The sequence below is a fragment of the Anomaloglossus baeobatrachus genome, chromosome 12 (genome assembly GCF_048569485.1).
Source record: "Anomaloglossus baeobatrachus isolate aAnoBae1 chromosome 12, aAnoBae1.hap1, whole genome shotgun sequence".
In the NCBI taxonomy this organism is placed as follows: Eukaryota; Metazoa; Chordata; class Amphibia; order Anura; family Aromobatidae; genus Anomaloglossus; species Anomaloglossus baeobatrachus.
This window is the reverse complement of record NC_134364.1, coordinates 147,234,416-147,262,247: the sequence shown is the minus strand read 5'-3', so window position 1 is coordinate 147,262,247 and position 27,832 is coordinate 147,234,416. Positions and strand designations below refer to the sequence as shown.

Genomic DNA, 27,832 nt, shown 5'->3' with positions numbered 1-27,832 from the left:
ATGACGGTAGTGTGAACCCTGTGGGGTCGGAGTCTCTGGTCCTGTTCCCCGGTTCTCCCATTGCTACTGTGTCCCAAACTTCAAGGTCAGTGAGGTCCTTGATAGTCCCCTCACTGTGCAGATTTTATCAGGTCTGCGTGGAGTATTTGCCTGACCTAGGATTCTGTACCCCGTTGGTGCTGTAGTTCCGGGAGTACTCCACCATACTCCACTGGCAACCAACCGCCTGGGCCCTCAGGTCACTGTCACACTCCTGTCAGTGCTTCCACTCTCTCTCACTGTCAGTGCTAGACTGACTACTTTCCTCTGTCTGCCCCTCCCACCTGGTCATCTAGTTGACTGGATTTGCTCTACCTCTGAGTGGCCATCCATTGGGTCCTACCCTTGTCGGTCACTAGTTATTGGGAATTTGGGGGAAAAAACAGGGTTTATTTGGGATGTTTTGCTGGTACCAGCACTGGTCTTCTGGGTACCCTGGTGGTAGGCCCTGTATCCTGGTATGGATGCAGTACCCTGTACCTCCCTCATGGCTTTAAGGGCGCTACAGATGCGCTATGACCCCCAATGCATATGGAGCACTTGTGTTTGAATTTACACTTGCCCCCAAACTTGCAAGCCCCTTCATTAAATAGGAATCACAATCCTTTTTGAATCGCAACTGTATGCCCTGAATGAACAGGGCCGCTACTGCTCCCTGGAAAGGTCTGCCCCCCAAAACCAGACCTATTGGGTGCAGAAACCTTCATCCAAAGACTAATATCTTTATGATCCCAACGAATGTTGGGACGCACGGCATTGTGCTGACAAAATTGCTTGTCGCATCTTAGCCACCCCTGACCACCATACAACCTGTAGGCTTCGCCAATAGCATCCATGTAACAAAAAAGGCCGGAACAATTATCCGATGCTTTTTCCCCTATCACACTGGCTAAAATGGTGAACGCCTGTAGCCAGTTAGAAAAAGTCCAAAGAATCAAACAGTATCTCCTTTTCTCCTCAACTTCTTTCTTTCCTTCATCTTTCTTGGCTCTGTCTAAATTAAAACGCTCTAGTGGCAAAAGGGAGAAGATGTCAACTTATTAATTAAGCCAAATCTTTTCCTGTACTTCTTGATTAAGATGGGCACCCAAAGGCCCCTCTAAACACACATACACTTCCCTCCTTGCTGAATCGTCGAGCCGTACAACATCGGCGTTTTCCTTTTTTTCCTGACTGACTGGAGGAGATTGACTATGTGCCCCGATGCCGATTGCACTCCCCGCTGGCACCCCAACCTCCAGTAAAGGATTAGCGATGGCCTCTGACACCAAGCCAGGCCCTCTAGCCCTGGCTGTTACCGAATTTGAACTCGAACTACCTGTCCATGCCACCACCGGTGACATCCCGCTTTGGACTCCTGCCGAACCTAGAATAGCTGCTAATGTGCGCAGCCCCAGTGCTAACATATCCGCGCTTGTCCCTCCCCCCCTGACTACACCCCAGCACCACTAACAGAAGGGGGGTAGTATGGAGTTATGGGAAAAATAAAAGGAGTTTTCACCTGGCTGCCTGGGTGCTGTGAGCCCAGCAGCTGATGCCGTCTTGGGTCTTCAGATATGACTCTAGCAGAGCCCCCACAGCCTTGAGGGGGAAGGCTCGATGCGAGTGTATCTGTGTTGGTGTAGAGGGGTGGGCCAGCCGCTCGCTGCTCGACTTCAGCAGCATCCTCTTCAATGCCTGCAGCCATATTGTTGTTCGAAGAGGAAAGGCCCAGTACCTGCTGGTCAGGAGGTATCATTTGCAGTGGAAGGCCCAGCGCCTGCTGGCCGGGAGGCATTCCATGTGATGGCAAGCTCAGCGCCTGCTGGCCGGGGGGCATCGTTTGTGCTGGAAGGCCCAGCACCTGCTGGCAGGAAGTGGTCACTGGCTGTGGGACGGCCTGCCCCTGCTGGCCAGAAGTCGTCATCGTCTGACCAGCTGCATCTGCTGGCTGGAGATTGACAGTGCTGTGCACCTGTGCACCATCTGTAGTGATGCGTGTCCTGCCTCCTTCCATGTGGGGAGAGCTAGCCGACTGCTGCCCGCTCTGAATCTCACGCTGAGAGACCCCAGCCTGTGGCCTCTGTGCTCCCTTTCATCTGCGCCAAGCGGGCTCTGCCGCTGCCTGCCTCTTCCAGCACCGTTCTTGATAAGGCCCCGCCGTGATGTAGGATTCCTCCCAGGACGGGAGCAGTGCAAGGCAGCAGGCTTGGCAGTGCCCTGACCTGGAGGGTCCCGTGAGGGGCTCCTTAACTGGCACCGGACCCGGGGGGTAGTTTCTGGGCTTAGGCACGCCGGAGGCCTTGCCCTTGGGGAATGGCAGAGCTGGAACATCCCCAGCCCCTTGCAGCAAACTGTTCACCAATACCTGGAGCAAATCGGATCCCATAAGGCCGGCAGCGTTCCTAAGTTGCTGTAGGATGGGATCCACAGACTCCATCTTCTGGGGCAGGTAAGCTGGCACTCAAAGGAAAGCAGTAGGTTAGCTTGCTCCCTTTCTGTGCCTAAAATGGATGACCCCACTAACGGACCAACCCATATAAATCTTCTAATGTTCCCTCCTCCTCTTGACTCTGGACTATGCCCCCAATGCAGTTTTAAATCCCTTGTTTCTGCACCCTCTAAATATCTTTTAACCCCTGTCTAACCCCAATCCCTTGTACCCATATTAATTCCCGTCCTAACCCAGTCATGTCGGCCTCTAAGGCAGGTCCCAGTACGGCCTCTCTGGAGTGGGTTTTCACACACTGATATAGCTGCACAGAGGTGACCAACTCGTTAATATTGCATATGGTTGTAAAATTATCTCATAAAAGCTCCTGTATGAGGATGGTGCTGTCACTAGTGTATCACGTTTTGCTGAGACCTCAGGGGGATTGAGGATTAGAAGGTCTCAGCGTTTGGTTGGTTGCAGATCCATTTTAGAATCTGTTTGTCACTTATCTTGAGTAGGAAAGGATTTAATTGCATTCGGTGCTGAAGGGATTAAGGTATCTTTTCTATCCTGTTGAGATTGGCTTGTAGCTAGCTGTTTGGTGCAGCCATACCCTCATGCTATATAAACTCACTCCTCACTCTCTGGCTATAGCGCATTCTATATCTGAACAATCTGAAGGAGCCTGGCTCAGTAGAAGCTGAGGTGTTGTTTCTATTGCAGCTGAGACACATTATCCTTGAGTAGAAGTGGAGAACTTTGGGAAAAGAAGTGGAATTTTAGGAAAGGTGATGTCAACAAATTAAGGAAAGAGATTAAATGTGTAGATTGGGACAATGTTATGGTAACTGGGGATACCGAACATAAGTGGGGTAAGTTTAAGGATATACTCCTAGAGTCCTGTAAAAAACTTATACTCTCTGGTAATAAAATGTCCAGGAATAAAAAGAAATCACTATGGATAAATAAGATTGTACAAAGTATAATAAAACAAGAACAAAAAGCGTTTAAAATCTTGAAGGCTGAGAATACAGAAATAGCATTTCAGAAGTATAAAGATATCAATAGGAAATGATATACGTATAAAGATATCAATAGAAAAAGAAATCAAGCAAAATTAGCTACTGAAACAAAAATCGTCAAGGACATTAAAATAAATCCCAAAATATTTTATAAATACATTAATGCCAAAAGGAAAACAAAGGATAGTATTGGCCCCTTAAAATATACAAGTTAGTTATAGAGGAAAAACAAAAGACTGAGATATTAATCAGGCACTTCTCATCCGTGTTCACCACTGTTCCAGGGATCATTCAACAAGTGAAAATCAAAGTTCACCACCCGATATAATTAATTTAACACAAGAAGAAGTACGCCTGCTTCTGAGTAAATTAAACATTGACAAATCCACTGGGCCAGATGGCATTCATCCATGAATATTGAGGGAACTGAGTACCGGAATCGACAGACCACGGTATCTCCTCTTTTTAGACTTGCTTGTAACAGGGTTGGTGCCTCAGGATTGGAGGATTGCTGATGTCGTACCGATATTTAAGAAAGGTAAGAGGGTGGATCCAGGCAACTACCATCCAGTAAGCCTGACATCAGTAATATGCAAAGTTTTTGAGGGCATTTTAAGGGATGACATACAAAAATATATTGCAGAAAATAATATAATAATTGACAGACAGCATGGATTCATGAAAGATAAGTCGTGTCTAATCAACCTGTTGGGGTTCTATGAGGGGGTAAGTGCAAATCTGGATATTGGTAATGCAGCTGATGTGATTTATTTGGACTTTGCAAAGCATTTTATACTGTACCACATAATAGCCTTATACTAAATGGGCTATAGTCAGCAGTGGGGTGCCGCAGGGATCTGTGCTAGGACTGATTATTTTCAATCTCTTTATTATTGACCTTGTGGATGGGATAGATAGTAAAGTGTCAGTCTTTGCTGATGACACCAAACTATGTAGGATATTAAAAACTGACCTTGATAGTATAATATTACAAAAAGATCTGGGTAAGATGTAAAAATTGGCAGATACTTGGCAAATGAGATTTAATGTTGATAAATGTAAAGTAATGCACCTAGGACGAAGTAATCCTATAGCTGCGTATACATTAAATGGAAGTAAACTCGGGACTACAGAACAGGAGGACTTGGCTATTCTCATTACAAATAAGCTGAGTAGTAGCACTCAATGTCGATTTTAGGGTGTATAAAAAGAGAGATTAGATCCTGTGATCCCAATGTATTGTTACCCCTCTATAAATCAGTGTTAAGGCCACAGCTAGAATATGGGATCCAGTTTTGGGCTCCACATTTTAAAAAGGACATTCAGAAGTTAGAGTCAGTTTAAAGGCGGCTAACTAGATTATTGCAAGGAATAGAAGGCCCCCCATATGATGAGAGGTTGAAAAGGTTAGATATGTTTAGCTTAGAAAAGAGACGTCTCAGAGGAGATCTCATTTATATGTATAAATACATGTGTGGTCAATATAAAGGACTGGCACATGACATTTCTTCCAAAGACAATACTAAGGACCAACGGGCATACACTGTGAGTGGAAGAAAAGCGATTCCGATAGCTAAATAGGAAAGGGTTCTTTCACAGTTAGAGCAGTCAGAATGTAGAATGCCGACCACAAGAGGTAGTAATGACAGATACTGTAACAACTTTATATCAGGGCTGGATGATTTCCTCAGTACACACAACATTGTTGTTTATAAATTACTTAGGGACAAAATGTAGAATTGATGGAAGAAGGTTGAACTAGATGGACCTAGGTCTTTTTTCAACCTATGTAACTATGTAACTATTTCTTGCTTCTTTCCCCTACTTGTCTTATTTTTTTTGTGTGGTTTTATTGTAGCGGCAATACTAGCCTTCGCACTAGTCGTGGTGAGTTCAGGGCAAGTGTGTGCCTAGGCACGTGACGACGCAACAGTAGGGGGTTCTGTATAGAGATGTTAGGGAGCGCAGGGATCAGCCTCAGATCAGTGTGATCAGGTGACCCTGCTGCCCTCTCCCTCACGCTAGGGCCATCTGCTGTATTATCTGCCTTTGTGTTGCGTCATTCACCAGGGGTCCTCTCAGGTCCAGGTATGAGACATCAGGTTATATCTGTATAGATGAAGAGACTAGTAGGATTTTAATAGTGTGCAACAAAGCAAATCTTGTACAAATTTGTCATAATTCGTTTTCCACCATAAGAAAAGCAAGATTTAAAGGGTCCATCAGTGTTTTCTTGGCTTCACATAGTGTGTTTTGTCTTTTTTTTTCAGCCATTGATCGAAAATGTTTGAAGAAAGGAAATGGCGGATCGGTATAGTGGGCTGCGGACAAGTTGGTATGTCATATGAATCACTGCATGATTACTGATGAAAAGTGATGAATGAGCACTGCCAAGCTCGTATCTTTGGTACTGATTAAGAGCAGTTCAATGCTCGGGGGTGCCTCAAGCACCTGAGTATAATGAAAGTCAATGGGTAACTCAAGCATTTTTCCACAAGATTTCCCAGAAAAATGTCCCAGTCCCCTATTGACTTCCATTACACTTGGGTGCTCGAGTCACACCCATCCGAACATTCAATTGCTTTTAACTAGTGATGGGCGATCCCCGATCTGTACAGATCGGAGATCATACCGATCACATTGTGATTGTGTACATGATTATTATAAAACATTATGATCAGACCTACAGGTCCTGCAACGCATCCTGCAGACTCTGTCTCCACTTCTGCTTCCGTCCGATCATTGCTGTGCCCCCCGGTAATCACCTCTGACTAAAAGAACCCTCCGTGACGTCATAGCTAGAGTTGAGCGCGGTTCGCGGTTCGTGGTTCTCCAGTTCGCGGTTCGAGTGATTTTGGGGGCTGTTCTAGATCGAACTAGAACTCAAGCTTTTTGCTAAAGCTCGATAGTTCTAGTTACGTTCGAGAACGGTTGTAGCAGCAAAAAGCCATTACACCCTCCTGCTCTGTTTTTAATAAGCTATAATAATAGCACAAAATGCTGCCAGTTAGTGGCATCCAAAAAGTGGCTGTTGTACTCCATTTGTGCCCCAATGGTGCCAAGCTATTTCCAGAACCTCTGCATTACACCTTCCTGCTCTGTTTTTAATAAGCTATAATAATAGCAAAAAATGCAGCAATTTAGTGGCATACCAAAAGTGGCTGTTGTACTCCATTTCTGCCCCAATGGTGCCAAGCTAGTTCTAGCACCTCTGCACTACACCCTCCTGCTCTGTTTTTAATAAGCTATAATAATAGCAAAAAATGCTGGCAGTTAGTGGCATCCAAAAAGTGGCTGTTGTACTCCATTTGTGCCCCAATGGTGCCAAGCTATTCCCAGCACCTCTGCATTACACCCTCCTGCTCTGTTTTTAATAAGCTATAATAATAGCAAAAAATGCTGCAATTTAGTGGCATACCAAAAGTGGCTGTTGTACTCCATTTCTGCCCCAATGGTGCCAAGCTATTTCTAGCACCTCTGCATGACACCCTCCTGCTCTGTTTTTAATAAGCTATAATAATAGCAAAAAATGCTGCAATTTAGTGGCATACCAAAAGTGGCTATTGTACTCCATTTCTGCCCCAATGGTGCCAAGCTATTCCCAGCACCTCTGCATTACACCCTCCTGCTCTGTTTTTAATAAGCTATAATAATAGCAAAAAATGCTGCAAGTTAGTGGCATACAAAAAGTGGCTGTTGTACTCTATTTGTGCTCCACTGGTGCCAAGCTATTTCTAGCACCTCTGCATTACACCCTCATGCACATTTTGCAACGATATTTTTATAGCAAACTCAGGGAATTCCTTGCTGCATTTCATCATTAGGAGGGATAGAAAGTGAGGCTTCCTTTACTGTCCTGGTACACACAGAACACGGCCACTGTACCCACCTGCCCACTTTTGCCACACTATTTAATTTGCCCAAAGAGCTGACACTTTTTCTGCCATCCTAAAATTGTCTGGAATACTAAGTTAGTGATCCTTTGCTGCTAAGCAAGGTACGACATATGTGCATTCTTCAGTCCTTTCCATTTCTGGAACGCAATTATTAACTGCAGGTAGTCCAGCCAATCTGTTACGAAGGTGCAGGCGTGGATATAATGTTGCCTTCATCCAATGGTGGTTCTCTCGATGTCTGACAGCTCAACAATACCATCTGTTTCCACTTCCAAAACAAGTGACGACCGGCCAATCACACTCCCGCTTACGGGTAAAGGGGTGGAAGTTCATCATGAAAAAGCATGTGTGACTGCTGTCCCCACAGTCACAGAAGATGAAGAGCACGCAGATGCACTTGATGGGGCAGGCGGTGGTTGCACAGCCCCGAAAGGCCGCATTGTATCACAGTGAAATTCCCTTTGCGACTTATGCTTCATTTTAAGTCTTGTATTTGGTGGGATCCACAGTATGCAGCAAAACCACGCAACATGAAAAGCACTGTTTGCAGTTGGGTTCATAAATGATTCTTTCACTTTCCCAAAACAAACAATAAGAACCATGCATTGAATTGAAATAATAGAACAATCTATTCAGTTGCCTACTGCTTGCTAAGCCCTCTGCGTAGCAGCAGTAATTGTGTGTTTGTGTGTGTTTGTGTGTGTGTTTGTGTGTGTGTGCGAAGACAACTTACTAGTGGCGCATGACAAGAGCTTCCCAGTTATCTACCTAAACATAGACAAAACACATCACCCACCCTGAATACCCTTGTTAGCTGAAGCCTCACAGATAAGGCTGATGATAACAGTGTGAATGCAAACCACACAGCTCTGCAACACAGTCATGTAAATCTTGAAAAGCAACATTCAATGCAAACATGTGTTGCTGTCCCTCTATGATTTAAACTGTACGTGACAATTTGACAGTGCAGAGGCAGCAAGTGTGATTGTCTATATAGTCGTCCTACCCAGAACAGATATGTGTTTTCATAATAAAATAAAGTGTTGCGTGCACGCATTACTGTCTGGGCACAGCCTACCGTACCCGGGTAATGTGATGTCCAGTTGCCATAAATACAGACTTTACGCTCCTATCATGGTTAACAGTATAGACAGCACCGGAAGAATGTTGGTCTGTGGCACAGGATGCTGCTCACTGGCGTTACGGTACTCCTCACCAAACTCCAAAATGACTCCCCTCACAATTGAACGAAGTGTTTCCGCGGTTGCTCCTTCCTGTGTGCCGATTTACCCTAGCCACAGCTTTACTCCAGTGTTTCGCCAACTGAGTATGCTCTGCCTGACTGTGTCATTCCTGAGGCAAAGTCTTCATTTTGGGCTACAGCACATGCTCGTTTGGACTGTGCCTGAGTCATTCTGCGACCTGCGGCTCAACACACTTATACAGGGCCCTGGGGCTTGACTCACTCTCGGGAGGCCACTAAAACTAACTGCAGCCAACATCAGCCCCAGGTGTCCCCTTACACTGCAGTGGCGGTCCCCACTGACCGCAATACCGAGAGTGGCGTCACAAAAATACATATAAAGAAGCAACCTAAGTGTGACCAGACTCTTCCTCCACGTGGAGTGCCTGAAGGTAATGCACCAACACAACACCTGTGGGGCTTCACACTGACTGAGAAAAGCCTCTTTGCACAGGTACTTGCACTCCGTGCCGGGTCTAAGTCCTGTGTTGTGCCTAGACAGCATGCTGAAGCGGATAGTCTTTTTTTCAGAAACTGTATTTCATGCTACTGAGCATGCTCAGGCACTTACTGCATCAGAGGCTAGGTCGGGTAATGAACTCTTTGGCCCTGCCCCTGATGTGGGGGGCCCATATAGACCACAGGGCATCAGGTGTCCTGACAATTTGGCCAGGCCACTCCCAACAGGCTTGCAGACGGCCGCCCCTATGACTTGTCACCTCATTGTTGTTGGTCAGACTACTGTTGAGGTGTTTTGGTTGTGGATGCCATGAGGTCATCATTCAAGTGGCGGTTCAAAATAGGATGCTAGTTATGCCACTCATGATGTGTCACTCTGCTTTTGTCTCCAGGAGGTGCATTGTGGTCCACCCTGGTTTCGGGCGGACCCAGGTTATAAAAGGGGCTGGAGCCAAGAAGAAGGTGCCCAGTCTTCTATTATGCTCCGAAAGAGCACACCTCCATGTGTTGAACCCATTGCGGCTTTAGGCCAGAGGTAGGCAGGGATAGGTCATCGATGCAGGCCGCCACCACAGTTGGTAACACAGAACGTTAAAGAACAGCTCCTGTCCTACCAGTCCTGCTAGTGCAGCCCAGTTGCATAAACAGGCCTGCTGCTGCTGATGCGCCTGCTGTCCACAGGTGTGTCCCCTACGCATATGGACAGCGTAACCAATGGCCCCTGTGTTGTTAACAGGGAGTTCCGGGGCTGGGTGGTCGTGTGGACCCTGTCACGCTAACAGGGCTCCCAGTCTCCAGATCCGAGTGGCGTCTAACTCGGTTCAGGCTACTATTTGTTTGAGAGTCAACCTGCTCTGTATCCTCCACATAACCTTACAGTTGCCAACCTCTCCTTTTCCATCTGTGAGCATGGTGGACACCGAATGGCGATTGGGATATCTACCTTTCTCTTTCTTTTCTTCTTAATATTTTTTATATAGCGGTAACATAGTATATACCACCTTATCCAAATCTGCCAGTCCCACTGACTCGCCCACCCCAGGGCTATGGGACACTCGGTGCCGGGCCGGACTAGTCCGGGGGACGTCAGTGGTGGCTGGGCCCGACTCTGTGCCCTGGTGGGGTCAATTAATATGGCTGGTGACTTGGGGTGAATAAAGTTTATATTTGTCGTGACGCCACCTGTGGTTTGCGGCTATTAAGCCGCCGCTGCCGTAGGAGGCATCCGGGGTGATGGAATGGCAGCAATGGTGTTACTGCTCCCCACAGGTGGAGCGGTGCCCTGGGGACACTGTTGGTGCCCGTGAAAGTCTATGGTGTAAGGTGTAGTGCAGGGCCGACAGGCCGTGAAAGGACCGGACACAAACAACAGTCTCTTTACCTTCTCCTCTTTTACTTTGCAAACGGTTAGTCCTGGGAGACCGTTACAGGTGGTAGAGGGCTCCGGCCGGCCTGGAAGTAACTGAGGTATCTTTTTGGCCAGATGAGTATGAGGCCTACTCCTGTTCTTCCCTTACTGTTATAGGACCCTGCTCTCTGGATTGGCAATGGCCCTCTTGCTGCTGGGACCGGTGGTTCGTCCCTTTTTCTGTGTGGTAGGCTGCGCAGGCCCTCTCTGGTGCTTCTCTGCTGGAGTCCACACCAGGCCCTTGGGATGCAGCTGTACCTTCTGATTGCTTCTGGGCCAGGGGGCTTGCAGCTCTCCTGCCCTCCGGATTCAGGTACCAGGGAAGGATTTTACACCCTGGCAACCACAGACTCCAATGTCCGAGTCTCTTCTGTGCCTCTCTGCTCCTCCTGCTTCACTGGGCCAAGCTACTCCAGCTCCAGGGCCCAGTCCGCAGGACAGCACTACTCTGCGTCTGCTCTCTCAGCTTTCTCTCTACAGACTAAACACTAACTCCTCCCTCAGGTCAGACTTAAGGAATGCTCCCTGGAACTCCAGGTTCAGAGCTCCCCCTGCTGGCCTGAGGGAGAAACTGCGTTGGATGTTGAACTTTCTGGCAAATAGACCTCCCAATTACCTCCAGGCTCAGCATTAACCCTTTGGAGGGGCAATGCTGTTGTGGCGACCAGGTCCTGTAGCGCCACACTCCCCCTTAGTTAAACTCAGTTCTCCCGGACTGAAGAAAACAAAACAAGACATAACATGTTACAACCTTAAACAACTATGAGAGTCCAGTGTGGCTCCCTGCCGGGTGTCCATTACACTGCTCCATGGGGGACCCGCCGCGATAAAACCCCCAACGTAGGCTCTGGGCGTGCGTCAGAGCATTGATGACCCCACTCTATGCACGCCGGACGGGTTTTTCTTCAGGGGTGTTGAGCACACTGGTGCTAACTATGTACAATTAGAGTGTTGGCCACCCATAGTCCAGTGGCCCAATTGTCCATTTACTCAATCATTTTAAATAAAAAAAAAATATTTTATACACAACATTACAGACATTTTAAATAACTATTCACATTCTAATAGGTACTCTTTCTTTTTACTCTCTATACCTTGGAGGGGGCCGTCCCCGAGTGCTACGTTGGGACCTGCGTAGCTCTGGTGTTTGTCCCTGACTATTTGGAGCGTCTGCTACCTCAGCACTACGGGTAGGCCTAACCCTGATAGGTATGCGTGATGATTGCCTACGTGTCTGAGAGTCGCCAAGGGTACGACAGGTTCACCACTGACAGGGGGTTGATTCTCCTGTTCCACTGCTGGTGTGTCATCTTGTGTTGGGGCGGACAGTTCCTTAGGTGGATCTGGAACCTCTTCTGTCTCTGGATCGACTAACTGCGGGAACGTCAAGACTGGTACCACTATGGCATTATTTATTCGGGTCCAAGTTTTGGGGAATTTTCCAAGGATTGTTTGTATCATCTCTTCCTCTTTTTCTTGAATTTGGGGACTTTCTTGTACTTCTTCCACTTCTTTTTGGATTTTGCACCACTCAGGGCACACTTTCAGGTGGTCTCTAGAAACTGTTTGATAGGTCTTGCCTTCATCTTTGCTTATGAGGCATACCTTACTATTGTCAAAGTTGGAGGGAATAATGGTGTAGGGTTCATTCTCCCACTGATCATTTAATTTATGCGCCCTCCGCTTTTTCTTGAGAACCTGTTCTCCAGGTGCTAAGGGAGTTGCTGGGGCTGTTTGATTGTAGTTTTGTTCTTGTCTTGTTCTTGCTTGGGACAGGCTCTTTTCTACGCATTCCTGGACTTTGCGGTACTGCTGTTGTCGCTCTGTATCCCAGTCTTCTATCTCTTGAACCGCTTCAGGTGACACAGTTCCCATCTCAAAGTCTACAGGTAATTTGCCAGGTCTTGCTTGCATCAGGTAAGCAGGGCTGCAGTTGGTCGAATTTACTGGTATATGGTTATACAGGTCTACCAGATCTGGTAACTTCTCTGGCTATTGGTTCCTCTCTTCCAGAGGTAGAGTCTTGAGCATATCAATAACCACATTGTTCATCTTCTCGCACAATCCATTGGTTTTGGGGTGGTACAGTGTTGTTCTGATTTTCTTACAGCCGTACATGTTACAGAACTCTTGAAACACTTCTGCCTCGAATGCAGGACCTTGATCAGTCAGTACCCTTTCCGGATAACCGTGAGTTCGACAAAAGTATGCCTGAAATGCTCTAGCTGCTGTTCTAGCTGTCTGGTCTTTCACAGGCACTACTACCAGGAAACGAGAGTAATGGTCCACAATGGTGAGGGCGTACACATAGCCTGACCGGCTTGGTGTTAACTTCACGTGGTCCAGGGCCACCAACTCCAGGGGCTGCTTCGTGACAATTGGCTGTAGGGGAGACCTCTGGCTGGCATCATCCTTCCGCCTCAGGTTACACGGACCACAGTCTCGGCACCACTTCTCGACTGTCTTTCTCATGTGCACCCAGTAGAACCGATCGCGGAGTAGGGTCTCCAACTTCTTCCACCCGAAGTGTCCTGCTTTATCATGGTAAGCTGCTAGGACCATTGGAGCATCCCTCTGTGGGACCACTATCTGCCAGAAGAGTTCATTCATTCGCCAGTTGACATATCTCTTGCATAGCTTGCCTTGGTAGGTGAACAGTCGTCCCCTCTCCTTCCACAGCTGCTGGGCTTCTTGTGGAGCGTTTGGACCGAGATGGGTCTCAGCTTGTGCTAGCTTTTCTTTGACCAATCGCACGGCCGGGTCACCGTTCTGGGTCTCTTCCCAATTATGGTGGAGTAAGGGGTTGACTGAGACCTCGTGCTCCCTCGAGCGCTTCTCTCCTACAGCATGCTCACACTGGGAAACACCTTGCTGATGAAAAGCCGGTAACTCTATCTCTTCGAGTTCTCTTCGAGTTCATCCAGGTCTTCTCCAGACTCAGGTAAGTGAGGCATTCTGGACAGCGCATCAGCATTGTTATCCTTCTTGCCAGCCCGGTACTTGATGGTAAAGTCAAAGTTAGACAGCCGGGCCATCCATCGCTGCTCCAACGCACATAGTTTGGCTGTTGCCAGATGTGTCAATGGATTGTTGTCCGTGAAGATGGTGAACTTGGCCGACGCCAGATAGTGCTTCAGTCACTGCCCAAACAATAGCGAGGAACTCCAGCTTGAAGGAACTGTAGTTTTCTGGATTCCTTTCTGTGGGACGAAGCTTCCTACTGGCGTAAGCTATCACCTTCTCTCTGCCTCCCTGCACCTGGGACAGAAATGCTCCCAGTCCCACATTGCTGGCATCTGTGTACAGTACAAATGGCTGGCTGTAGTCAGGGTAGGCCAGAATTTCTTCTCCCGTGAGAGCCCCTTTCAGCCGGACAAAAGATGTTTCTATTTGGCTGTTCCATTCAAATGGAGGGCTTTGCTTCTTAGCCTTCTTTGGCTGGCCCACCAGGAGATCTTGAAGAGGCGCTGCTATCTTGGTGAAACCATCAATGAACCTTCGGTAGTAGTCCACCAGCCCAAGGAACTGCCACACCTCCTTTACCGTGGTGGGTCTTGGCCAGTCCTTGATTACTGTGACGTTCTCCGGATCAGGTGCCACACCTTCTGCGCTGACCACATGACCCAGGTACTGTACCTTTGACTTCAAGAGGTGACATTTGGACGGCTTTATCTTCAGGCCATACTCCGACAAGGATTCAAACACTTCTGCTAAGTGCCTCAAGTGGTCTTCGTAGGTCTTGGAGTAGACTATGACGTCATCCAGGTACAATAGCATGGTTTCAAAGTTGTGATGGCCCAAGCAACACTCCATCAATCTCTGAAATGTCCCTGGGGCGTTGCAGATCCCGAACGGCATACAATTGAACTCGCAGAGACCCATTGGTGTCGTGAACGCAGTCTTCTCCTTGTCCGCCTCTGCCACGGGAACCTGCCAATACCCACTGGTGAGATCCAGGGTGGAGAAATAATTAGCTGATTTTAAGGCTGTTAGTGACTCTTCTATTCTGGGTAGTGGATAAGCATCTTTATGTGAAATGCGGTTAATTTGTCTGTAATCTACGCACATTCTCATTGTACCATCTTTTTTCTTTATGAGCACTAGTGGAGCTGCCCAGGGGCTAAAACTATCTCTGATAACCCCAGCCTCCTTCATTTCCCGTAACATTTCTTTGGCACGCTGATACTGTGCTGGGGGTACAGGGCGGTATCTCTCTTTAATGGGATGATGATCACCTGTGGGGTTTGATGTTTAACCCCTTTTACCTGCCCAAAATCTAGGTTGTGTTTGCTGAAGACCCGCTTGTACTCCTGTACCAGTCGGTAAACCCCATGCTTTTGGTGTGAGGGGGTGGAGTCGGTGCCCACATGTAATTTTTGGCGCCAGTCTTCCAGCTGTCCCTTGGAGCCATTGTCTTCCGCCTTGTCGGACAGGATCAAGGGTTCCACTGCTTTGATGGTATTGTTACTGACAGTGTACAGTTTTGCTACAGTGGCGTACCGGGGCAATTTGGCTTCCTCCTCCCCATAATTCAGGACACGGATGGGCACTCTTCCCTTGCGGACGTCTGCTACCCCTCTGGCTATCAGGACTCCAGGCCTGCTGTCTGAATACACCGGTTCTACCAAGGCCTGGTAATCTTGGCCCTTGAGGCCTATTGCTGCCCGACACCATATCAACATTTCACTTCTTGGGGGTATTGCAATGGGGAGGGGGTCACTTACCCTCACACTGCCAATTTCTCCTCCGGCCAGCTCTACCTGCTGCCTCCTCATCAGTAGAGATGAGCGAACCGGTCCCGGTTCGGCTCGAGGTCGGTTCGCCGAACGGAGGTCCCGTTAGAGTTCGGTTCGTCGAACGTTCGACGAACCGAACTCGAACCGCATAGGAAACAATGGCAGGCATTCACAAACACATAAAAACACCTAGAAAACACCCTCAAAGGTGTGCAAAAGGTGACAAACAACTCACAACACAACACAAACACATGGGAAAGTGACAAGGACATATACTCATGCGAAAATAAAAGAGCTGGACAAGGAAAAAGAGGAGGACACACAGATATAGGCATGGCACGCCCTTCTAAAATCATGTAAAACACCGCAAGGTGACTCCAAGCGGAGTCTCCCTTTTTTCCAAAAATTGGGCCACACACACACCCACCCCTTCAGTGGCAGCAGTTGTGCCCCAGTTGTACACTACACAGCTAGATTTGCTTCAAGCACATTCAAAAATACGCCATAATTAACCGTCCCCAGCATGACACCGGGGTAGGTAGCAAAGTCTTTCCTGATCCCAGCTCTGTTCATCTTGGATCATTTTTAAAAAACACAGCAATCAAGGGTTACTCCATGCGGAGTCTCCCTTTTTTTCCAAAAATTGGGCCCCACACACACCCACCCATTCAGTGGCAGCAGTTGTGCCCCAGTTGTACACTTCACAGCTAGATTTGCATCAAGCACATTCAAAAATACGCCATAATTAACCGTCCCCAGGATGACACCGGGGTAGGTAGCAAAGTCTTTCCTGATCCCAGCTCTGTTCATCTTGGCTCCTTTTAAAAAACACAGCAATCAAGGGTTACTCAAAGCGGAGTCTCCCTTTTTTTCCAAAAATTGGGCCCCACACACACCCACCCATTCAGTGGCAGCAGTTGTGCCCCAGTTGTACACTTCATAGCTAGATTTGCATCAAGCACATTCAAAAATACGCAATCCTTAACCGTCCCCAGCATGACACCGGGGTAGGTAGATAAAGTCTTTGCTGAACCATGACTTGTTCATCTTAGCTCCTTTTAAAAAAAACACAGCAATCAAGGGTTACTCCAAGCGGAGTCTCCCTTTTTTTCCAAAAATTGGGCCACACACACACCCACCCCTTCAGTGGCAGCAGTTGTGCCCCAGTTGTACACTTCACAGCTAGATTTGCATCAAGCACATTCAAAAATACGCCATCCTTAACCGTCCCCAGCATGACACCGGGGTAGGTAGATAAAGTCTTTGCTGAACCATGACTTGTTCATCTTGTCTCCTTTTAAAAAAAAACAGCAATCAAGGGTTACTCCAAGCGGAGTCTCCCTTTTTTCCAAAAATTGGGCCCCACACACACCCACCCATTCAGTGGCAGCACTTGTGCCCCAGTTGTACACTTCACAGCTAGATTTGCATCAAGCACATTCAAAAATACGCCATAATTAACCGTCCCCAGGGTGACACCGGGGTAGGTAGCAAAGTCTTTGCTGAACCATGACTTATTCATCTTGGCTCCTTTTAAAAAACACAGCAAGCAAGGGTTACTCCAAGCGGAGTCTCCCTTTTTATCCAAAAATTGGGCCCCACACACACCCACACATTCAGTGGCAGCACTTGTGCCCCAGTTGTACACTTCACAGCTAGATTTGCATCAAGCACATTCAAAAATACGCCATAATTAACCGTCCCCAGGATGACACCGGGGTAGGTAGCAAAGTCTTTCCTGATCCCAGCTCTGTTCATCTTGGATCATTTTTAAAAAACACAGCAAGCAAGGGTTACTCCAAGCGGAGTCTCCCTTTTTTTCCAAAAATTGGGCCCCACACACACCCACCCATTCAGTGGCAGCACTTGTGCCCTAGTTGTACACTTCACAGCTAGATTTGCATCAAGCACATTCAAAAATACGCTATTCTTAACCGTCCCCAGGATGACACCGGGGTAGGTAGCAAAGTCTTTCCTGATCCCAGCTCTGTTCATCTTGGATCATTTTTAAAAAACACAGCAAGCAAGGGTTACTCCAAGCGGAGTCTCCCTTTTTTTCCAAAAATTGGGCCACACAGACACCTTATCAGTGGCAGCACTTGTGCCCTAGTTGCAAACAGGATGTTTTGATTTGCATCAAGCACATTCAAAAATACGCTATTCTTAACCGTCCCCAGGATGACACCGGGGTAGGTAGCAAAGTCTTTCCTGATCCCAGCTCTGTTCATCTTGGATCATTTTTAAAAAACACAGCAAGCAAGGGTTACTCCAAGTGGAGTCTCCCTTTTTTTCCAAAAATTGGGCCACACAGACACCTTATCAGTGGCAACACTGGGAACACAGGGAACGCTCTGCCTTTATTGCCCCATTTGGACTATACGAGTCCACGGTGATGCCCTTCGGAATGAAGAATGCCCCTGCCACTTTCCAGCGGATGGTCAACACCCTGCTCAAGGAACTTGAAGGGTACGCGGCCGCATACCTGGATGACATCGCCATCTTCAGTCCCACCTGGGAGGATCACCTAAAGCATCTAGCACAGGTGCTCAGGTGGATCCACCAGGCAGGTTTGACCATCAAGCCGGGGAAGTGTAAGCTGGCCATGAATGAGGTCCTCTACCTGGGTCACCGGGTAGGCGGGGGAGCTCTGAAGCCAGAGCCTGGGAAAGTGGAGGCCATCACGTCCTGGCCCACCCCCAGGACCAAGAAGCAGGTGATGTCCTTCTTGGGGACCGCCGGGTACTATAGGAGGTTTCTTCCACACTATAGTAGCCTGGCGAAGCCCCTGACGGACCTCACCAAGAAGAAGCTGCCCTCCGCAGCAGTCAGTTGGACAGTGGACTGCGAGACAGCCTTCCGGGCCCTTAAAACTGCCCTGTCCAGCTCACCAGTACTACAGGCAGCCGACTTCACGCGGCCGTTTGTAGTACAAACCGACGGCAGTGATTTCGGCCTCGGTGCGGTGCTCAGCAAGGTGGACTCTGCGAGCCAAGAGCACCCCGTCTTGTATCTGAGCAGGAAGCTGTTGCCAAGGGAAGTGGCCTACTCCACGATGGAAAAGGAATGCCTAGCCATAGTGTGGGCTCTGCAGCATCTGCAACCCTACCTATACGGGCACCGCTTCATCATGGAGACGGCCCACAATCCCCTCAGCTGGTTACACACAGTCTCCGGGGCGAATGGGAGGTTGTTGCGATGGAGTCTTGCACTCCAGCAATACAACTTCACCATTCACCACAAAAAGGGCCATGACCACGGTAATACCGACGGGCTGTCCCGACAAGGAGAGGTTGCGGACGGGCGCGCGGGGGAACGCAGGAATGTGCTGCCCCCTTGCGCCCTCTAAAGGAGGGAGGTTTGAGGAAATAGGGATATATTCTGAGCTATCAAACCATATTCCTTTAGCCGCCATCTTGTCAAGGTACGTCAGGCCTAAGGAGGCTACAATCAGTATGCTAATTAACTTGAGGAAATTGTCTGTTAGCAGTGGCGTGACCAAAAGGCAATCTCCTATGATATGGAAATTAGGTGAGCTGTTTAGGCCTTGAGAACTCAAAGGGGAAGGAAGACCCCCCCTCTGTGATGCTGTAGAAGAAGTCACAGACTGATTACAGGCATCCTGTACTCCTGAGACAGACTGGCACCAGGAATAAATGTTTAGTATCTCGTGAGCCGTGCTTCCTACAAACATGTCAAGCAAAAATATCGCATCCAGGCATGCTGACGATCCCAGCACATATTTTATATAGGTGTGGGACCTCTGTAGGTATCCCAAACTGGATATTGGCTAGTGGGGCACTGCAGACTAACCATGTGTCCTATCATTGTGAAGGTGGAATCATAACTGTAAAAATGAAAGCATTGGCGTCCGCCTACGACATTCCCAGGCAAAGTTATGGCCAATAATCACTTTGGGATAATATTTCAGACTCAAGCCAGGGGTGGGGCAGTCCTCCCCTGTGAGGTCATTAGGTAGGAGGGGACATGGATTGTAGCCAGTTTGATAAAGGCAACGTGGCCAAGTTTTGGCTTGTCTTTACTCGGGGGGCCTTGTGTCTGATACACATGTGAGGAAGTCCATGAAACCCTGGTCGAACGGCGCCCCCCCTGTAGCCAGACGCATAAACTTACTGCTTGATCTGTATGCCTGCTTGTGATCCATAACTTACCTGTAAATGTACTCTGACCTATATATATATATATATATGTATATATATATATATATATATTCTGTAAATTCCATATTGTATATATTGTAGTTTCTAGTGTGCCTTAGGCCGATTAAAATATATAATTTAATCTTGGGCTGTTCTGTTATCTCGATCCTGAATTCCACGTCTGTGTGCTCGGCGTAATAGTTATCGTAATCGATTGGTGGCAGCGAGTTTATGCCAAGGATCATTGTGGGGCAACCAGTGAGATCTGAGGGAGGTTTAGATATATTCCGTCCGCAGAATCGGGGGAATATATACCTTACTCTCACGGGAGCCCTTCAATCATCGGCATAGTAGAATAGCGGCCTCCTTGCTTATTGTCGGGCAATTCCATAATTGGCCTGACTATAAGAGGGGCGCTAGAGAGCGCGTCACGTGCTCTTGTCTGTCGGGTGGTGGAAAGGGGGCTGTAACTTCCACTTCTTACCCCCCGTTTCGTGACAGCCTTATTGTCCTTAACTCAGGGTCTGGATTCTGCAGAAACTTTTTGTCAGAAATTTCGAAAGTGGGCAGTCCTTACCAAATGGAATGATGACGAGTTTGCGGCTCTTTTTCGGAAGGGTAATGCTGATAATGTGAAGGATGTAATGGTGGGATTCCCCGTCCCTTCTGGTCTTGATGCCTATATGACCTTAGCCATTCAGATAGATAGGCGGTTACGTGAGCGCAGGAAGATACCTGCTGATTTTGTGCCTGTGGAACAGCCTTTGGAGCCTATGGAGTGTGATAGGCTCCTCTCTATTACTGGTTGGCAGGGGTTCAGATGGAAGAATAGACTGTGCTTCTATTGTGGAGACGCTTCTCATAATATCTCTGTCTGCTCTAAACGTGAAAGGAGATTAACTAGTTCTGTTACTGTGGGTTCTTTGCAACCAAAGTTTCTTTTGTCTGTCACACTGATTTGCTCATTGTCTTCATTTTCTGCAATGGCCTTTGTGGACTCAGGGGCAGCAGTCAATTTGATGGATTTTGGGTTTGCTAGGGATTGTGGTTTCCCCATGGTTCCTTTGAAAACGCCTATTCCTTTAAGGGGCATTGATACTACCCCTTTGGCAGAAAATAAACCCCAATTTTGGACCCAAGTGACTATGAGAGTAGTGTGACACCCAGGACTAGGCAGGTAGTCACAGACTGGCCCTTACACAAACACCCGTCCCGTACCAGGTAACAGCAGCAAAACACACAACACTAGTCACCCCTCTCAGGGCTGGATGTTCACACCAGGGGGCGAAGCCAGGTGGTTGGCCACACCCACCAAGGAGTTCAGACAGCCTGAGGCGGGAAAAACCAGGGAGTTAGACGTGAGTCCCTGTTAGGGAAAGGAGTAGGAGTGTAGAGTGGAGTAAGGGGAGAAAGTGGCTCACTGGTGTAAGGGTCATTGCCCGAACACCTTGGCTAGGAGGCAGACAGTGGCCTCAGCCCACAGGAACCGGGAAGACAGAACGGTGGAACCGTAAGGGACCGGGACAGGGTAGTGGCCCACCGGAACCGAACCGGGGAGCCAAATTGGAAACCGGAGCACAGGAAAAGAGGGTACTCAGACCCTAATGAGGTCCCGAAACAACCGGACCAAGTTGAATTCACTGATAGCGGTCTGGACCTTAGGTTCCCACACAAGTCCCAACTGAAGGCAATAGCCCACCGAGGGGGATAGAAAGCCACCGCTCAGGCAGAGAAATCCCACGGGCCAGCGTCTGCGGGGAAACAGGTTCCCTGACACACACAAAGCCGGAGAGTGGACAACGGTCGCTGAAGCATAGGCAGTCAACAGCTACAAAACGAGGTGCAGGAAAAAGGCAGAGACCACCAACCGGGTGGGGGACCAGACGCAGCCGGCTGCGGGCACCGACCACCATCTTGTTTGGTTTACCAGAGACTTCGGTGTATCTGTCATAGTGAGTACAACTGTGCCCTCGGGCTGCGCACCGCCCCGCACCACGCCAATACAGGCTCAGGCTCTCAACCGTGCCCTGAGACCAACATCCCCTACCCATGGAGGGGTCAACACCTGGCTGCGCAACATCTTCCCCGGGAGCCTAGTAAACAGCAGCGATGGTGCCCACACTCACCACAACCCGTGGGTGGTGTCACGAACTTAACCAACACCACGGCCCCGGCCGTAAACCTACCTACCAAACCCCTACGTAGCGCCAGCGCCCAGCGTGACCCCAGGTCCGGAGGCACTGGAGCCACCCGACGACAAGCCCGGATCCGAGCGGCTCGGCGGCAGCCGAGCGCGGGGCGGTACAGTAGCGCCAGCGCATCAGGAAACTTGTAAATTTTTAGTACTGCATAATTTACATGATACTTTGGTACTAGGATTTCCGTAGTTGCAGACCCATAATCCAGTCCTTGACTGGAGATCCTTGTCGGTAGCTAGTTGGGGTTGTCAAGGTGTGCATCAGGACCTTTCCATGTCGTCCACGTCTGCTCAGACAGTTGATGTTCCCGCTTTCTTGTCTGATTTCCGTGATGTATTTAATGACTAGGAATCTGATTCTCTGCCCCCACACCGGGACTACGACTGTTCCATTGAGTTGGTGCCCGGTTGTAAATTTCCCAAGGGGCGGATTTTCAACTTGTCTGTGCCTGAACATGATGCCAAGCGGTCATACATCAGGGAATCATTGGAGAAGGGGCACATTCGGTCCTCCTCTTCTCCTTTGGGTGCTGGCTTTTTCTTTGTTGCTAAGAAAGATGGGTCGTTGAGACCTTGTATTGATTACCGCCTTCTTAATAACATAACGATCAAATATCAGTACCCTTTGCCTCTGATGTCTGATCTTTTCTCTAGAGTGAAGAGTGCCAACTGGTTTACGAAACTGGATCTTAAGGGTGTGTACAATCTCATCCGTATTAAGGAGGGTTATGAATGGAAGACGGCTTTTAATACTCCTGAGGGGCATTTTGAGTGCCTAGTGATGCCTTTTGGGCTCACTAATGCCCCCTCCGTCTTCCATGCCTTCATGAATGACATTTTCCGGGACTTTATTGGTAAATTTTTGATTGTCTATTTGGATGACATCTTGATTTTTTCTGATGATTGGGACTCTCATGTTGAGCAGGTACGGGATGTTTTTCAGATACTCAAGGATAATGCACTGTACGTTAAGGGGTCAAAGTGCCTCTTTGGGGTGCAAAGGATTTCTTTTTTGGGGTTCATTTTGTCTCCCTCCGCTATTGAAATGGACCCGGTTAAGGTTCAGGCTATTTTTGACTGGGTGCAACCGACTTCTCTAAAATCCCTGCAGCAGTTTTTGGGGTTTGCAAATTTTAATTGTAATTAAATATAAATTTATAGCCAATGTATGTAAATGTAAATTTATAGCCAATTTTTCTGCCATTGTCAAACCTCCGACAGATTTGACCAAGAAGGGAGCTGATGCTGAGAATTGGAACCCAGAGGCAATTGTGGCCTTCCAAGAGCTTAAAAGGCGGTTCACTTCTGCCCCAGTCCTGCAGCAACCTGATGTGTCTCACCCATTTCAAGTTGAGATCGATGCCTCAGAGGTCGGAGCAGGAGCTGTTCTGTCTCAACGAGACTCTATTTCGGGTAAACTTAAGCCCTGTGCCTTTTTCTCTCAGAGTTTTGCTCCTTCTGAACGGAATTATGATGTGGGGAACCGGGAATTAATGGCTATGAAATGGGCATTTGAAGAGTGGAGACATTGGTTGGAGGGGGCTAGACATCAAGTTGTGGTGCTTACGGACCACAAGAATCTTACCTATCTGGAATCTGCCAAGAGGTTGAATCCTCGGCAGGCCAAGTGGGCTTTATTTTTTACTCTGTTTAATTTTTTGGTCTCTTCTTTGCCAGGCACCAAGAATGTTAAGGCCGATGCCCTTTCCAGGAGTTTCTGTGCTGACTCCTAAATTTAAACCCAGATTTATTGGACCTTATAAGATTTCGGAGATTATCAACCCTGTATCTTTCCGTTTGGCTCTGCCTGCGTCATTTAAGATTCACAATGTCTTCCATAAGTCCTTGTTGAAGAGACATGTGGAGCCAACAGTTCCTGCAGCAGTGCCTCCTGACCCTGTTTTGGCACAAGGGGATCTGGAGTATGAGGTTGACAAAATTCTGGATTCCCGTCGCTGTAGACGGAAGCTTCAGTACCTTGTGAAATGGAAGGGTTATGGACAGGAGGATAACTCTTGGGTTGTGGCTTCTGACATTCATGCGGACAGGTTGGTTCGCGCCTTCCATCATGCTCATCCTGAGCGACCCGGTGACGTTGGTGAGGGTTCGGTGACCCCTCCTCAAAGGGTCGTACTGTTGTGAATGTCAGTTATGCTTTTCCTGCTGTGAGGCTCCCTCTTGTGGCCAGGAATGGTTTGGACAGAGACCAGGTGTGCTGGAGCAATGGGCGTTTCCATTGCTAACTCTCTGCCTATTTAAACCTTGGTCTGCTAGCAAGCTGAGCCGGTTCTCATTTGTTCTTTAGTTTACCAGCCTTCTCATCTTGCTCCAGACCACATCTACCCCAGATAAGTGCTTGGTTCTTTCTTATGTTGTTTTGTTATTTTGTTCTTTTGTTCTTTTCTGGGTTTGTCATTTACTGTTGTTTTTGTCTGTTCATTTGCATGTAGGAATCTTCCCTCTTTGTTGCTTAGCTGGGAAGCTCCCTGCAGCTATGTTTGGAGTTTTGCTCCTATAAGTCCATGTGTTTGTTGCTTCTTGAATTTGTAACTTTTCCTGTTCATTGGTTTGACAAGAGCGCCTGATATAGGACGGAGTTCAGATCGTGCGATCTGAGGACTTTTGGTACTATCAGGTATTTGGATTTTTTTGTAGGGTTTTTCTCTGGCCACCATCAGCCCCTTTCCTATCCTTTCCTATTTAGTCAGTGGGGCTTCACCTTTGCTAATTTTATCATTCATCTGTGTATTGTAGTTTCCTATATCACCGTAGTCTTTGACTGTGGGGGGCTTGCTATACCTTTGCGGTCTATTTCTGAGACAGAGAGTTATTCATCCATCCTTCCTTTAGAATAGCTAGTTCTCTGGCTGGGTTCGCGGTGCATAGGATGTTAGTTCACCCCTCAGCTACTTCTAGTGTTGATGGTTAGTAAGGAGATGGCGGCCAGATTAGTTGGCAATGCTCTTGTCACCTTTTTTGCCAATGATCTATTGTGATCTTTCATGGTTCCGGATCATAACAGGTAATATTCGGTTACTGTGTGGTCTAATTATGATGTAGGGGTATTACTCTCTGGCATGTGGTTGCTTTTGATCATCACTATGTGTTGGTAGTATGTTATCTGGTCATAGTGTCGCAGTATTTCTCCCTTGTATGTGGCTGTATTTGGTCACTGTTTGGTGGTAATATGTTGTCTGGTCATTGTATGGCGGTATTCATCCCTTGTATATGGTTGTATTCGGTAACTATGTGTTGGTAATATGTTGCCTGGTCACGGTGTGGTGGTATTTCCCCCTTGTATATGGTTTTATTGGTATTGGTATAGTGGATTGTGTTGTGTATGAGGTCACTTTTTCTCTCTATAAGGGGGAGATTATTTCCAGTAGAAATTAAATACTTAAACATTTAACCCCTCACTGTCCTGTGACTATTACACTGCAGTAAATATGCACTTACAGAGATTCTCCAGTGAAAACAGGTAATCACATTTACTAAGGCCACATGCACACACTGAGTATTCAGTGAGTTTTTTGCCTCTGTATTTGAAGCCAAAACCTGGAGCGGTAAAATCAGAGGAAAAGTGTAATAGAAACTCAAACACCACTTCTGTATTTTTCACCCACTGCTAGTTTTGGCTACAAATACTGATGTAAGACACTGACCAAATACTGAACGTGTGAACAGGGCCTAAGGATAAGTGATAACGTATTCATCAGTGGGGTCCGATTGCTGGGACCTGCACCGATTGTGCAAGTTTTATCCCCCATTACACTGGAGCTCGTGTGCGAATCAACCACTGACCCATTCATTCCTCAGTGGCTGCAAGCGCTGCGCTTGTTATTATCTGGCTGCTCCACAGAGGATGAATGGAGCTGCGGTCACACATCTCACCTACCGCTGCAAAAAATTCCCCAATCGTCCGATCGGTGCGGTTTCCACTGGTCTGGTTCCACCGATCAATAAGTTATCACCAACCTATCCTGTGGATCGGTGATAACTTGTTTTCACCAAAGACCCCATTACTACAAACTACTGTAATTGTACATCCCAGTTATGGTGTACAATATAGATGTGAAGGTGCCGCCTGTGTATACAGTCAAAGCAACACAATAATGGGGATAACACTAATGGGTGTTTATATTTAGCTGTAGGGAGGGCACCTGGAGTCAATTCCCCTGGTGGGCCCCAGACACCCTAGTCCGACCCTGGTCCCATTCGTGATTAAAAGTGCTGATAAATCTTATTTGACTGTCCATGGTTGGCCGGCGCGAGTTATAATGGAGTAGTTGGTCTCTGAGGGTATTTTTGGCTCAAAGATAACCTTGCTTAATGCACCGATTGCTGTACCCTCTAGCGTTAAACCTGCATCGGAGATCGGACAACTGGGATTCAAAGGTGGAAAAAGTAGAGCAGATCCGCTTCATCCTCAAGAACTGTCCGGTTGGGATGGCACGTATGGATGATGGTGTGTGACCCGAGAATGCATGGGGGAGGGTATTGACTGATGTGTCCTTGCGGAAGACATTGGTCTGAATGCCCCCGATATCATCAACTGTAATCCTGATGTCCAAAAAGCCCAAATTGGTCTTGTTGGACCTGTTACATAGTTACATAGTTACTAAGGTTGAAAAAAGACCTGGGTCCATCTAGTTCAACCTTCCTCCACCAGTTCTACATTTGGTCACTAATTCATTTATGACCAACAATGTTGTGTGTACTGAGGAAATCATCCAGCCCTTTTTTGAAAGCTGTTATAGTATCTGCCATTACTACCTCTTGTGGTAGGGCATTCCACAGTCTGACTGCTCTAACTGTAAAGAACCCTTTCCTATTTAGCTGTTGGAATCGCTTTTCTTCCACTTGCAGTGAGTGCCCCCTGGTCCTTAGTATTGTCTTCGGAAGAAATAAGTCATGTGCCAGTCCTTTATATTGACCACACATATATTTATACATATAAATGAGATCTCCTCTGAGACGTCTTTTTTCTAAGCTAAACATATCTAACTTTTTCAACCTGTCATCATATGGGAGGCCTTCCATTCCTTGTAGTAGTCTAGTTGCCTGCCTTTGAACTGACTCTAACTTCTGAATGTCCTTTTTAAAATGTGGAGTCCAAAACTGGATCCCATATTCCAGATGTGGCCTTACAAGTGATTTATAGAGGGGTAATAATACGTTGGGATCACGGGATCTAATCTCTCTTTTTATACACCCTAGAATCTTGTTTGCTTTTGCAGCTGCTGCTTGACATTGAGTGCTGCTGCTCAGCTTATTTGTAATGAGAATACCCAAGTCCTTCTCCTGTTCTCTAGTCCCGAGTTTACTTCCATTTAATGTATACGCAGTTATAGGATTACTCCGTCCTAGGTGCATTACTTTACATTTATCAACATTAAATCTCATTTGCCAAGTATCTGCCCATTCTGACATCTTATCCAGATCTTTTTGTAATATTATACTATCAAGGTCAGTTTTTAATATCCTACATAGTTTGGTGTCATCAGCAAAGACTGACACTTTACTATCAATCCCATCCACAAGGTCATTAATAAAGAGATTAAAAAGAATTGGTCCTAGCACAGATCCCTACGGCACCCCACTGCTGACTATGGCCCATTTAGAGAATGTTCCATTTATGACTACTCTTTGTTTCCTATCTTTTAGCCAATTCCTTACCCAGTTGCATATAGTTTCCCCCAGTCCTTGCTTCTGGAGCTTTAGTATAAGCCTATTATGTGGTACAGTATCAAATGCCTTTGCAAAGTCCAAATAAATCACATCAGCTGCATTACCAATATCCAGGTTTGCACTTACCCCCTCATAGAACCCCAACAGGTTGGTTAGACACGACTTATCTTTCATGAATCCATGCTGTCTGTCAGTTATTATATTATTTTCTGCAACATATTTTTGCATGTCATCCCTTAAAATGCCTTCAAAAACTTTGCATACTACTGATGTCAGGCTTACTGGACGGTAGTTGCCTGGATCTACCCTCTTACCTTTCTTAAATATCGGTACCACATCAGCAATCCTCCAATCCTGAGGTACCAACCCTGTTACAAGCGAGTCTAAAAAGATGAGATACAGCGGTCTGTCAATTACGGAGCTCAATTCCCTCAATATTCGTGGATGAATGCCATCTGGCCCTGGGGATTTGTCAATGTTTAATTTACTCAGACGTAGGTGTACTTCTTCTTGTGTTAAATTAATTATATCGGGTGGTGAACTTTGATTTTTCACTTGTTGAATGATGCCTGGT

The 27,832-nt window shown here is 47.3% G+C and overlaps 1 protein-coding gene across 3 annotated transcripts in view; it reads left to right on the top strand.

The window, feature by feature from the left end:
- The window catches only part of ASPDH (aspartate dehydrogenase domain containing), a 558,112-nt gene that overhangs the window by 125,205 nt on the left and 405,075 nt on the right, over positions 1-27,832 (top strand). For all 3 annotated transcript variants that reach the window (XM_075330142.1, XM_075330144.1, XM_075330141.1), the window contains exon 2: positions 5,745-5,809. In XM_075330142.1, the coding sequence (XP_075186257.1) occupies positions 5,758-5,809 (52 nt within the window). In that variant the 5' untranslated portion in view covers positions 5,745-5,757. The remainder of the gene's footprint in view (positions 1-5,744; positions 5,810-27,832) is intronic.